The sequence below is a fragment of the Anopheles nili genome, chromosome 2 (assembly GCF_943737925.1).
Source record: "Anopheles nili chromosome 2, idAnoNiliSN_F5_01, whole genome shotgun sequence".
In the NCBI taxonomy this organism is placed as follows: Eukaryota; Metazoa; Arthropoda; class Insecta; order Diptera; family Culicidae; genus Anopheles; species Anopheles nili.
In genome coordinates, this window is record NC_071291.1 from 43,889,726 (window position 1) to 43,903,373 (window position 13,648).

The 13,648-nt window shown below is 48.9% G+C and overlaps 1 protein-coding gene across 1 annotated transcript in view; it reads right to left on the reverse strand.

Moving 5' to 3' along the window:
- LOC128730785 (uncharacterized) overlaps positions 1 to 13,648 on the reverse strand; it is a gene marked incomplete at its 5' end in the record, with an annotated part of 59,456 nt that overhangs the window by 5,719 nt on the left and 40,089 nt on the right. The window contains 3 exons of the mRNA XM_053823864.1: positions 3,108 to 3,261; positions 3,344 to 3,450; positions 11,410 to 11,594. Of these exons, the coding sequence (XP_053679839.1) occupies positions 3,108 to 3,261; positions 3,344 to 3,450; positions 11,410 to 11,594 (446 nt within the window). The remainder of the gene's footprint in view (positions 1 to 3,107; positions 3,262 to 3,343; positions 3,451 to 11,409; positions 11,595 to 13,648) is intronic.

Consider the following 13,648-nt stretch of genomic DNA (forward strand, 5'->3'; position numbering starts at 1 on the left):
TATGGTTCACATGCCGGTCCGCTTGGTCACTGTGACCCCAAGCCCTTGCTCGCCGAGCCGGTGCGACCTTTTTTCATTTTCCAAGTCATGCCCAAACGCTGGCCAAAGGCCGATCGTCGATCGAGTCAAACGATCGATCGATGGTTTGCTTGCTGCGGTTGGTCGCTTGGAGGATGTGGCCGGGTGGTCTAGATTATTTATGTGAGAAACCTCGGCCTGGTCGCTACAGTTCGGTGCATTATTTTTTTTTTCCAGCCGCGTGTGTCCTGCACACAGGTCGATCGCAACATCTCGGGACCATATTGGATAAGCGACGTGAAGCTGCTTTCTTCTGCAACCGCATGCTGGCGAATCGGTGGCCGATATGGCGAGTCGTTCTCTCGCGACCAGCAGGGATGGCAACGGGTTTACATATGTGACTTCTCTAGTAATGGAACGCCACGATTGGAGCGCTGCAGAAGCAGAAACAAAGTGAAGGGAAGCGAGGGAATTATAAAATATGATCAACGGCTCGTTCATATGACTCTGTGTAGATCAATTTCACTTGGCGCAGCCAATTCGTTCTTCATATTGCTACAATATGGGTTGAAATCTGGTGCAGTATCCACGCAGAAAATGCTCAAAAGAACGAGAGTTGAGAAAACAAGAAACACACTGCAAAGGAGTACTGAATAAACCGAGAAGCTCACTGACGTGCTTCAATATTGGGGTAATCAAGGGAAAAAAATCAACTCAAGTACAAATGATATTATTCACAACAAATTGATCTTTTTATAAAAAGGATGAAATGAAAACATTTCGTAAAATAAAAAAAAATAACATATATAAGCAGCACAATCATCACGCCGTTATATTCCACGGCTTTAAAAAATTGGTTTGAAATGTATATTACTGTCCATTTTTTATAAATCCACCTCTTAATGTCTGTTTACGCGTTTGTTTTATAGCTGGCTAGCGTAAAAATTTAGATGCATATCAAATTTGGGTTCGTCGCTTGTTTGCCCATAGCCGCTCGTTGAAATCTTTTGTTAATATCGCTCGTAGCAGCAGAGTATAGCTATATTTCTCCCGACTTACGCAATTGCAATACCGATGAGGCGATCAATTAATTATAAAACTAAACCATGCTCCGTCATGATCAATAACTAGAACCATAAATTCACTACCGCTCCTGAGGCAACCATTCGACCACGCTGCCTATCGATCCGTTGGTAAACCCTGGGCGATTACTGTCGGGACACTGCACCGGGCACGTTTTGCACCATTGATCAGTGATCGCAACCCACCGATCTGACCGATGGACGGCGTTGGCGTTCGTGTGTGAATTATTTGTCCGAGGCACGATTTAGTCTACCGCGCGGTACTCCAGAGCTGAACAGGTGCTATCGTGCGGCCTGGGAAGTATCGTATTGCCAGGGAAAAGTAAACCCCATTAGCCAGAAAACAATCCGGTGGCTAAGCAAACAACGCGTTACGAATGGAAATATTGCTCCCACGACCCGTGCTGGTGAAACACGCCCCTTCGCATCTACCGGCGTTAGCTTCTGCGCGATCGATACGCGATCGAGTGGGTAATTAAATTCCTGCCATTTTTTTCGTGCCACAACCGCAGGATTTGGTCACGATACGGAAGGCTCGCACACACCGGGGTGCCTAACGTAAGCGGTGCCCGGACTAATTTGCTCCCGACGGCTGCTCGGACACGCGCTGTTGGTTTCACTCCTTTCTTGATCGTGCGTTTCCCGGGCGCTGGTGGACGATGATTGAAAGTATCCTGCCAGCCGAAAAGCGCACGGTGTTGGGTAGGGTAAATATGCGGGTAATTATGTTGTTTTGATCGACCGCGTGCCCCTTAATGAAGTGATTTTCGGTTCACTCAGGAGTATCGTGTTGCACTTTTGAATCGGGTTTCGAATCACTGTTCTATGCCGTGTATGTGTGATACGTGCTTTGATTTACGGTTAGCATTTGGTTGCTTTCACTTCACTGTGCACCATTAGAGGGCCATAAGCTGTGTGATAAATTTTTCTAAAATGATTTTTTAATTTATATTGGTTGGAATGGAAACACCGCTCAGAATCAATGTAACTCGATTGACCCACAAAATTTCTCTCTCGGCAGTAATGGCAACACTTTAGGAGCCTCAATACCCCTACGAGCCTTCGTCGATCACTGATAACAGCCGAGCGTACCCAGCCGCTGATGAAGCGTACCGATAACCATAAATCCGTTCCGGTACGTCAAAATCAACAGTCCTCGATCCATTTGCGATCGCTATCGGGAGCCGTACCCAAGCCGGCGTGTCCAGATCGGATGATTTCGCGAATCGGCGGATCTCGTCAAAGCGTCCAGAGCGTCCTATCTCGCATGTCGCGCTGACAGCAACATATTGCCGGCGATGATGGCGGCGACCGCGCATTAAGCCCCAATGCCTTTCCCGAACCGATTGCGATCGGTTTCGCCGGGGACGATATTTAGCATTTGCAATAATTTCATCATTCCCGCGAGGTTCCAGCAGCCACGGAACCCACGTGTGGTCTCAGAAAACCACCACCGGAAATGTGTGCACGAGCCACAAGCACACACCCCGGTTTGCGGGACCGAGCCAAAGAGATAAATACGCCCCGTCAGCAGAACTTCTACCGGACGGCGTGGACGACAAACGTGGACGAAATTCCGCTCTACCCGATTTAACCGACGCGTTTTTCCAAAGGACCCACCGATCATGGGTACTTTTTCGTGCCGTCGCAAAAGAAAACGACCCACCGCCATTGCGAATCGATTCCCGATTCCGATAATGATCGAATGTGATCGGTCACATAAGCCGACCAGCGATTGATCGATGCTTTCGTGTCGTACGACAGCCGTCCTGGTTTGCTTAGTGTTGGTGGTTTGTAGGGAACATTTTTGCTGTTCTTATTCGCAAGCCTCCCACAAGCACTCGAATCGGTCCAGACTTGCTCGCCCGGGTGGTCATAATGGAATGCAGCAGACCTCCACGGTTGGGCTTACATCGAGGGTGGTTTTTACACTCGTTCTCGCCTTCAAACGATTCCCTTTAACCTGGCTCGGACAATGTACGAGCACAGTTACAGCAGCGTGCTTACCTTAACACCTGATTAGTGCACACGATCACCGATTGTTGGTTCGAATCCTGCCCGTCACGGACCTGCAACACCACGTGCACCCACAGGAAGTCGCTCTGGCGGCGTTGCATTCGAACCAGAAGAATGCACGACCGATCCTGCTCCGATTGGGTTACTGCGAATGGAGGTGACAATTTACACGCGCAATTAGTTTGATCCGACTGCCTCTAGAAGGTTTCCCTTTTTGTGTCACTTACTTAGCCGATGTTTGCTCTGGGCTTCCCGGGTCGACTCCCAGTGTAGCAGCTGATACCAGGACACACCCTGCAGCTCACTGCGGCTGTACCCGAGATGGAACTCTCCGCTGGAAATGAAGCAACACAAAAGTGGAAGAGAGAGAGAGAGAGAATGGAAAATGTAAAACTTGATATAATACCACGCTAAATTAAGTTTGTTTACAAACCAGACAATAAGCAAGACACGGCATCTTAGGGGTCGAAGGACCTTCAGGGGGACTGCGAATTCGATTCTATGTGCACAATGCTTTTTCCCACACCGAACGTCGAAACAAATGGGAGCCTGATGTTCGGTTCCGCGGCGAAATTAATAATCAATAAATTATCGCTCGGTCCGTTTAGTCACCGGGTTCGGGTGCCAGAAATGAGCGCCCAGAAACCACTGAATGGGGGGGCCCTAGCACGGGCAGGATAAGCCAAAGAGCTGGCCCGCTTCCTTCGAAAAGGATGGAAGCTAAGCTCGTCCACGTAAATGGAATCCGACGGAGCCCAACCGGAGCAAGTGTGCGGCAAAGCGCGACCATTTCTGTCCGATGCTGACAGCCGACAACCGTGAACATATGTTGCCGGATCGATGCTGCCGCCGGTGAGGAAGGTTGCAAGAAAGGTTGCAATGCTTCGAATGACAGCGTCCGGGCACGGTTGCGATTGAACATCATCGCTGCGGGTTTCGAAAGGGCTAAAAAAATCCCTTGGGACGGCGGCATTACCGGCTTCGGCCAGGCTGTCGGTGCCCCGGGACTGGCGAGCGGGACAAAAATCAATTAAATCGATTAATCGTATTGTCTTTCAGTCTCGGCGTATGCGAACTCGAGCCTTCTCTTCTCTTTTTCACCCGATCGATGAGGCTGGCGATCGATCTATTGATCGATCCGAGCAAACCTCCCTCAACCGGCGGCGAGTGCGTGAGCATGAGAATGAGGGAGAATCCCTCATGGATGGTGAGCGAAATGGGGTTTGGATGGGGAAGAAGTCCCCAGGGGGGGGGGGTGTGGTGAGGGCCACGTCCGGAACGGGCGGTTCATATCAAAAGGTTTCGAAATTTATCTTTCACCACCCTCAAGGCTGCCACCCTCGCGCACACGCGGTTGATCGACTGATAGCTTCTGGCGGTGGATGGTGCAGTGAAGCATGAGGCCCGTGGAAGGGAGAGAGGTGCGCGCGTGCGGTCGCGAGCTTTTATCGAAGGGCAGGAAGAGACCGGCCAGATAAAGGGTCCGGGCGTGTGCGATCGCGCGCATCCGATCGATGGCCGGCGGGAACGTTATGAATCGATTAGTCAAAGTGATGCTGTATTGATTTCGTTTTCCCGGTACTCGTGTTCGTGTTCGTTGGCTACGGATGGGGTCACTTTTGGGGCCAGGCCAACTTGGTTAATACCAACTTGGTGTAGTTAAAGGGCGTGCAGCTCTGGCAGATGTGGTAGCCATTTAAATGAGCGGAGCTTGAATAGCTCCACCAGGCGGATGGAGCAAATATTGTGCTTTGGAGAAGATAAAGCTCAGCTACTATTATCCAAAATGTGTTTGAATGCGGCAAAATGTACTGTGGGGAAAATGGCACTCTTCCTTTCGAGGATCCTTTCGAGGTCACTGAATCGGCTCATAAACTCATACGCATACGTTGATAAAAATCGGAATTAATATGCCAATTTTAACGGCACGCTTCTTTATGCAGCTGCCTGCAGCGTATTCGCAATTGCAAATGAAAACTCCAGTTGATAACTTATTTTATCTGCGATTTGCACTCCTACCACCCACTTTTCGGTGTATATCCCTGCAGGACATGGGTACACCCCTTACTTGGCACATAAAAACAACCATCTGGCAACGAAGGTCTTCGTTCACGATCGTACACGATCGTTTGATTTCAAATTCATGCTATTTAACCTATTCAGTGACCTTTGCATTTACACATTTTGAGCTCATTGGAATCGAGAAGTCCATTTTCGCGATCTTGCTCAAATTTTAGCATTTTTCTTCATTAAACAGCTGATTATTGTAGAGTTTATTTTTCCGAATTATCTCCTACTCGGTATACTTAGAATCGGTTCCTAAATTGACACTTTGCAAATCCAGCCGTATCTCACAATACTCTGACGTCGTTGATGCCACTTTACTAACCCATACACGTCTTTCATTCGTCCGAAATTTTACTCAAACCAACCGTTTTCGATTTGATTTATTCAAATCCGAAAAAGCGCTAAATCATTGCATGTTATCGGTGAACGATTTACTCATAAAAGTGTTCGCCTGCCCGTTTGTGTGTGTGTTGGAATGATTTCTGTGGCCAGATGGAAAACGCAAATGTTCTATAACTGACCTGATTACGAACCGGTAAGTGACATCCTTTGCTAATTCGTCCTTAAATGTTTCGTTTTCCGCAAAAGGGCCACCTTTCTTTCCGTGCTCTAAATAACACGTGTGTGTGTGTGTGTGATTTACTTTGAATTAGCACTGTCCGTCTGGTGGAACGGAAATTTATCTTCAGACGCATCGGCTCAACTCTGGCACCAGGCCCTGGACAAAACGGACGAAATCCCCAAAATAAAACATCGGGTCGCCAGGTCCATTACGCTGGCGATTTAATTCCCACCCATCCGTTGGGTTCCAGTGTTGATTAATGGTGGCGTTAAAACGCACGAGATCTGGTGTCCTCGAGTCGTTGGGGGATTTCCCTACCCGTCTCCCTTCGCCCTCCTTTACCAAATCGGCCAGCAACCCACCCCCAGCGAAAAGTAAGTATTATTAACGGGCCTGGATTCGGAACAGCACGCACCGATAAACGCAACGGTTGGTATTCGCACGCCAGACGCCGCCAAGAAGGAAGCGCTTGAGTTCGCCCAACTTCGCGCAACTTTCCCGCCGGCAAACGGGCGACGGAGTTCTGCCGCGTGACAAATTAATGAAAGGTCAGAACGTCGGTACGGATTTAAATGTTAATTAGCGCCGGATCGGGTGATGTCTGAATTGCGGCCCGTTGCGTTCTGTGCGCGTCTGGGCAGCTGGTGAGCTTTGGAAGCTCGTACGAATTCGCTACCCTCGGGGTCGCTTTCGCCGCGAAAGCAAGCTCGCGTTGGTGGAATATGATAATCGCAAGCTGTGGCCGCTGGCCACACGAGCTGGTGGTAGGCCAGAATCAACTGATCGGGGTGCGGCAGAAAATTGAATTTCGATTACGCCGCAACCGATGCCGGTTCGATTTCATAGCTCCGAGCCATCCGCGTGCGATCTTCACGATCTTCGTCGGGGATTCTGAGATCCCAGCCAGCTGGACGGTTCGATAAACGGCTTTGTCGTCGCTGCGGGCGGCCCGCGGAATCCGCGGAACCAATCGAAATGGCCAACACCGAGCTCACGAAATGTCGGCGGCTGGCCGGATAAGGCTCCTTCGATCGGAATCGGGGGCGTTAAGTCCGAGATTCGGTGCCTCAGCGCGTATGACATATGCCAACACACGCCGCGGGCGATAGAGCGAAGGGAAAATAAAATAAAACGCATTCCAGGAGGCGGGTGAAAATTATACATCGCGCATAAAACAATAAAAACAAATAAAACAAAACAAACCAACGCACCGGAAAGGGCACACAGAGGTCCTTTCGAACCTTTATGTATGTCGTTTGGAGGCGTTCGACCATTTTTCTTGCGTCCCAATTATGCTTATGCAAAAATTGCGCCCTCACAATTGAGAATCGGACCAGAAAGTCTCCAACTCACACACTCGCATGGCTCGATTTGGGCTGTCAAAAATGCCCGTTTGCTGTCCCGGTCCGTTTCCAGTGCGCCTTTTGCGGCCGTTTTCGTCTAATCCAGCCAACGACCCCGACCCGGCAACCTAATCCTCTGGGGGCGAAGCGGGAAAAGCGCTGGCGCTCCGAAGCTAACATTGTTTCTCGAACCACCCCTAACTCGTCCGAATTGCGGAGGAAGGTTCTCCTTTTCATCTTCTTCTTCATCTTTGCTTCGAGCCCCATACCGACGTGGCTGGCGACGAGAGATTTGACCACACGGCAGATGATTAATCACTCATTTTAATTTTTATCAATCACATTTTTCATTCCGCGGCTTCGGCGACGGGGCCGGACATTTCGACGCCGCCTGAAGATGCAGGAGTCGATGAGTCCGAGATCGGTGGGGGTGGAGTTTGGGCAAGGAAGATTCCACTCTCCCTGGGAGAGATAGGTTCGGGGCCAGAAGATGTAGGGAGCTTATTCGAAGAGGAGCGATTAACATCGTCAACGGGCTCATCGTCATCGGACACTTCAGGCAGACGTTCAGGTTCGTTCTTGTTCTCGATGATCGCGCGAAGCGGTTTTCAACAGTAACATCGTAATTGGTGATGGTGTAAAATAAACAAATTACTTGACTGATTCCATCCTGGTGGGCGATTGAAGGCTTTAATAAACCGAGAAGCCTACATCTGTATTGCATCAGACGACAAAACGGGAAGAGAATTATTCATCGATATACGATTCTCATTGTTTAAGAGAAAAAGATGTCAAATGCGAATGATTTTATATCACGTTTTAGCTACAAAAGTTAAGCTGTTTTCAGCTAAATAACAATATTCAGGGTTTGAAACAATTAAAAAAAACATACGATTACTCCTTTCATAAAACCTTTTTTTATAGACATTATTTATAGAGCATACATTTCCCTTCATTTCGATATTTTTGCCTTCTGCTGGTGTTAGCTTGAAAAGCATTGGTAAAGCCAACGAAAGAATAAAATATATCTCCTTAATCTCAAGCGATCGTTTCATCATTTTGCCTACACACACACGCACCGCGACAGGAAAAGCACATTGGGGTGATCTCCCGCAGCGCAACCGGAACGGAAGCCAAAACCTAACGATCTCCCATCCCGGCAACCATTCCGAGACGGTCTCTGACGATGGAGCAGCCTTCTCCACCATACATGATCGCCGGAGCCGTGTACGAATCCTGAACGACCGATAATGCGAAAAAAGGGCTAAGTTGTCACCCCGCCGTGGGCTGCGAATAAATGCGTAACCCTGCTTTCGCCCGTTTGTCGACGCGTTCGAGAATGCACCGCATTCTTGCCGGGCTGGCGAGCGATCGTGTGTCTAAATATGTGTAAATAAAATATTTACGTCGCCTGCAAATTTCGCCCTACGCGATGTCGTACGCTGCACAGGCGCCGTTTTCTTTTTCCCAAGGGCCTGCTTTGGATCGGGGAGAAAATTCAGCGACATGCTGCGCCCGGCCCGGCTCATTGTATGTAAAACAAGACATGGATTTTTTCGATCCCCTCCGCCACTGCACCTTACCGAAGGGACACACATACACGTGCACGCGAGACGATGGACGCTTTGGTAACCGATTTTCCACCCGCTGCGTTACACGGTACGAACGTTTTCACTCTTCCGCCAGGTCGTCGAAAGGGAAGGATTCAACGGACTGGTGCCTGGGAAAAAGGTAGCCTTGCCGTTGTTTCTTCTGTGAATTCTGTTTTTGCTACATCCATAGCTGCTCCGTGAATCTTCCAACCCAAAATAGATGCACTCTGGATTGCAACCTGATGGTAATTATGTCAATCTCCCCGAAATAAAGGCTTTCATTGCTTTAAAAACTCAAAATTTGACGCTTACCTTCCGAACCCCTAAGATACGGCTTTTAACCGGTACGATCGACATGCCAACGAATTGAATCATAACCCTGTTCAAACCCACCCCCAGTCCTTTTTCTGCATTTGTCGTTGTGTCGAGGTTGGCTCTCGAGCTCACGGTCATGGTTCCACGACGGCGACGGGTCTACACCGGCTGGCCTCGACAGAAACGAGCCACCATTTGTGTTTTACGAGCTGGCAAGAAATCGCTCTTTGTAGGCGAAATCTATGCTCTCTTCGTTTAGAGGTTTTATTTTGCTCTGGAGGATGTTCATATTTTGCTTGCCCCTTTCTTGTTTGCTCTTCATTTTCCATGCAATATCGGCATCATCGCACCAGACCGGTGGTATGCGGTTTTCCATTGGATGATCGTATCATTTCCAGCTTGGTGGCTTATATTTTTTGGGAGCGATGTGACTATCGTTTGCTGGCTCTGTTTGTGTGCGAACGTATGTGGTACTTTGGTAGATGGAAATTTATTTGCGAAGATTTCAACTGAGTTGTCATAGCAACGAATCAACTGAGTCATTATTTTCAATTGGCAGTTAGTTAAGTGACATTTGGGAATCAATGCAACGCAGTTCAAGATTAGTTGAATGCAGCAACGAATAAATTCCAGCCCCTAACTCCATGGAATTTTCTCGTATCCCTTGCACTCCGGTGGTTTTATTTGACATAAATCTCATTGCACAAAGCTGGACTACACTAAACAGCAATTGAATACATCACCGACAGTCAGTTCCGGTTTCAATAACATCCCGTGAGAATGAGATAATTCGAATGACATCAACACAATACAAAACACGAACCCGAGCCGGATAATTGGTAAGCAGAATCACAATCACACCGCGTACGATCGATCTGCTTATGCTTGATTAGCTTCACTCGAATCGAAGACAACAACCGATCATTTCCATACCCGGGAAGTTCCCTTCTCAAATGACTCACAAAGCGGACGCGCATCGGCATCCGGTTCGCAACAGCTCGCGACAAGGTTCTTACTTTTTAGTCCCTGCTCGGGTGAACTTTAGTACCGATAATTGCGCTCCGTTACCGGCCCCGGATCAGTACGCGGTTTTACGGGCGAGTCTGTGATGATGAATCGAGCCAGCGATTATCCCAAATTGCGCACTTGACTCGATCGACTACGCGAAAACGTCCGCGCTTGGCGTGCGGTTGACCTTTCGCCCAAAATCTCGTGGCCCTTTTTCCATAGCCCTTTTGTCCCGTGGCCCAGCCCCGTTGGCGGCCGGCGATCAGACTGTTCTATTAAACCATCATCACCTCTGCTCGAGCCCATTCCACCCGCACCAGTTTGGGACGACGGGTTTGCAAAGAGAAACAACGCAACAAAAGGGCTCACACTTGTTTATCACTTTGCGCGCTCCGTTCCCTTCACATTCACGGATCGTTGCACATTTTGCGGGGTTTCTTCGAAGCTCTGGTGGTGCATTATCAAAAATTTATCTTCCTCCAACGCTTCCAGACGTTCTCGCACCATTCTCAATCCCGACTATTATCCTCCATTCATCATACGATCGTTTCCTCGCCTCGAAACCCGCACATCAATCATTGGGCAAACAATCTGAGGGATTTTTGTTTCAGCCGGAGCTTTTCACCTATCTCTCTCTCCTTCTCTCGTTCACTCGTTCTCACCTTCTCTTTGCATGCACATGAAGTGTTTGTGCAATGGTCAGCGTACACATGTTTGTCCGAGAGTGGTTTGTCCGAGCTAATAACAACATCCCACGTTCAGTCTTGCGGTGATCCTTACGTATCCTTTTCTTTGCCGACGTTATGGCGCACATCCGCACACGCTCCATGTAGCTCCGTTTTCCCTGCGCGATGTGAAAATGCGAGCAAAGCACAATGCGCGTTCTTGCGCGCGATTATTTATCGAATCAACAAGTCACAGCCCGCCCGCAAACGGTTTTAGGGCAACACAAGTTCGGTGAAAAACGGACTTGCCACGGGCGATTCTTTCGTGGGGTGCAAATTACGCTCCCTTTTTTTTTTGCAGGAAAAAGGGCAAAGTTGATTGGTGAGCGCAACGCGCGTATACGACAACGAAATTGAAATTTATTCTCCAACACCATTTGTCCTAGTTGGGGATCGTTTTTTGTTCTTTTTTCGGGCAAGTGAATAATGTCAAATCAAATAAAGCGTTCGTCTCGCATTCGGTCCGTTTTTTTTTTACCCATGAGGGAGTTTCGTCCAATCTGAGCACACGAAACGAACGTCCTTTAATGAGGGGCGCCAGTCGAATTCGCACACAATGAGCCCTCCCAGATCGAAAGCCCTTTCGCCAGGATCATGCATTATTTATGCTCCCACTCAAGCGACCCAACCAACCACAAACGGTGCCGTTAGTCCGCTAGCTGGCGGACGCGTTCTACTCACTTTTTGTCAATGTGCACCACCTTCATGTCCATCGAGTGAATCGTGGTGAAGACGTTGGTCGCACCCTGGACGACGCATTCGCGCGTTTCCGGCATCGCGATCGGTGTGCAGGTCGCGATGAAGACGGGCTCGTTACGGCTGCATAGCGGCAGATACGACAGATAGTGGCCCTGCACTAGCACCACCTGGAACGAGAGGAAAGAACGGTTTTAAGCTGGGGTTAAGGAAATGTCATCGAGCCGCGCGAAACGGCGCGCCCAGCCGGGATCGGTTTCGGCCGAAAGGGCAAACTTAACAAGCGCAATGCGCGCCCTTACTGCTGCCGCTAAACGGGCGCCTGATTAAACCCTCGTGGGAGCCAGGCACGTCCGAAGGGGCCGTGGATTGGGTTGAGCGGTTTTTCCTAACGAAGCGAAAGCCAAGCGAAGTAATTAGATCGCCAATCGGGGGTTAGCAAGCGTTGAAACGTTGACGAAGCTTACTTTTTAGTTGTTAATGATCTATGCTATTTCTTTTTATATACATTTGTTAAATATTTAAGCACAAAAAAGCAAAATGTTGAAGCTATAGTAGTGCCGAGTTGAAAAGTAAAAGCACAATCAATAACTAAAATATGAAACTCAACCTAAGCGAGCTACTGAAGTACAATTGGATCTTCCATTCCAATTCAAACTCCGGTACAAATGTATTAGAATAACCTAATATTGATCTGTCGTTGAGCTCGTCCGATTCCTCCGGGGGGGTTCCGACAGCCCAAGGCGACTCTTACTAAAAGGGGGGTTGGTTTTCCCGAGGCCACTCCGAGCCCGGGCCCTGGCTACTCGCAATTAACCTGTGCGCCCTTTGCGCACTCGGTTACGTCACCCGTGGAACCCTTCCGGCAGCAACGTTGCGCGCTGTTAATCCCATAATTTTAATAATTGCGCCTCCGATTGCCCACTCACCCGTTGGGCTTCGATCGTCACCTTGACGGATGCGACCCGCGGACAGGTGCGATTTCTAACGTGCGGCGCAGGAAGATGCTTCAATTGGCCGCAATGAACGATCGATTGGCGGCCAATTACATTCGGGTGACGTCAATTTCGCAGTGCAGCTTGCAATGCGGTTCAGCGATAGCGTAATCACGCTCAATCGAACCTCCGCTCGGGCTGTCTAATGTTGCCATGAGAGAAAATAAATATAAAAACGCTTTTTTCGGCTTTGTTTGGAAAATTTATCCAAATTTTGGAAAATAGCAGGACTGAAGCTACTACTTAAATTACTAATTATTCTCCGACGCATTTGATTGTAAACCAGCGAATACATGGTTCAAATATGCCATACATGAGCTAAGCATGAGCAAGAGTTGCCTTAGACGGTAATCACTGCTTCACAATCCAACTCACAAGCGAGAAACAAGTTGCCACCAACGACCTCGTAAACCAAAAGTAACTCTTCTAGGAGGTGTAGCGTCGAATGCAACAATGCAATTTGACGACTGCACTCGGCCATGTAGCCTGGGCACTCGCAAATCAAAGCCGGATGCAGCTGGAAGTGAACCATCGTTCGACCGACTTTCGCGTTGTGTGGGAGTGAAAATAATTGAACAAAACTCCATCCGGGGAAAGCAACACCGAGACGGTCTTCCATTTATGAGGGTGTATGTTTTTCTTCTCTCACCCTTTTTTTTGCATCTAAAATATAGCTCCGGAAACCCAAACCGACCACCAGGGACAGCATGGGCGCCTCAATAACAGTGCGCTCAGCAACCGACGTACGGAAATGTGTGATCTCTTCATTTCCTGCACCAAGCAACTCACGGTAGGCGGAATAAAGACATCGTTTCAGGGTGCTGTATCAGGTCAGCCGGGCCAGCACGTCCTCGGCTCTGCTACTCGAGCTCGAGCCAAAAGTCAATCCTGTCCCCGCTTTGATTGACTTTGCGAAGGGTAAGGTTTCGATCGTCCGTAATGCAACGAGCAACTATGCATACAATGAGCGGATTAGCCTACGGGGCGGACCAACTTCGTCATCGTATCCGGTGCATCGCAGTTGGTGAAATAAATTATTGGATCCAATTATGAGCGCCAGGGCGGTACGTGTTGCCTCCGTGGAAACCGGGCGCGTGGGATGTTCACCTTCAGCTAACCGGTAGCAGTCTTCGCAGGATCCACTAAACGAGAACGCGCATAGATCGCGAGCTAAGATGCCTTTTCGTGGAGATGTCGTGAAAGTGTCATATTACGAGGCTACCAATCGC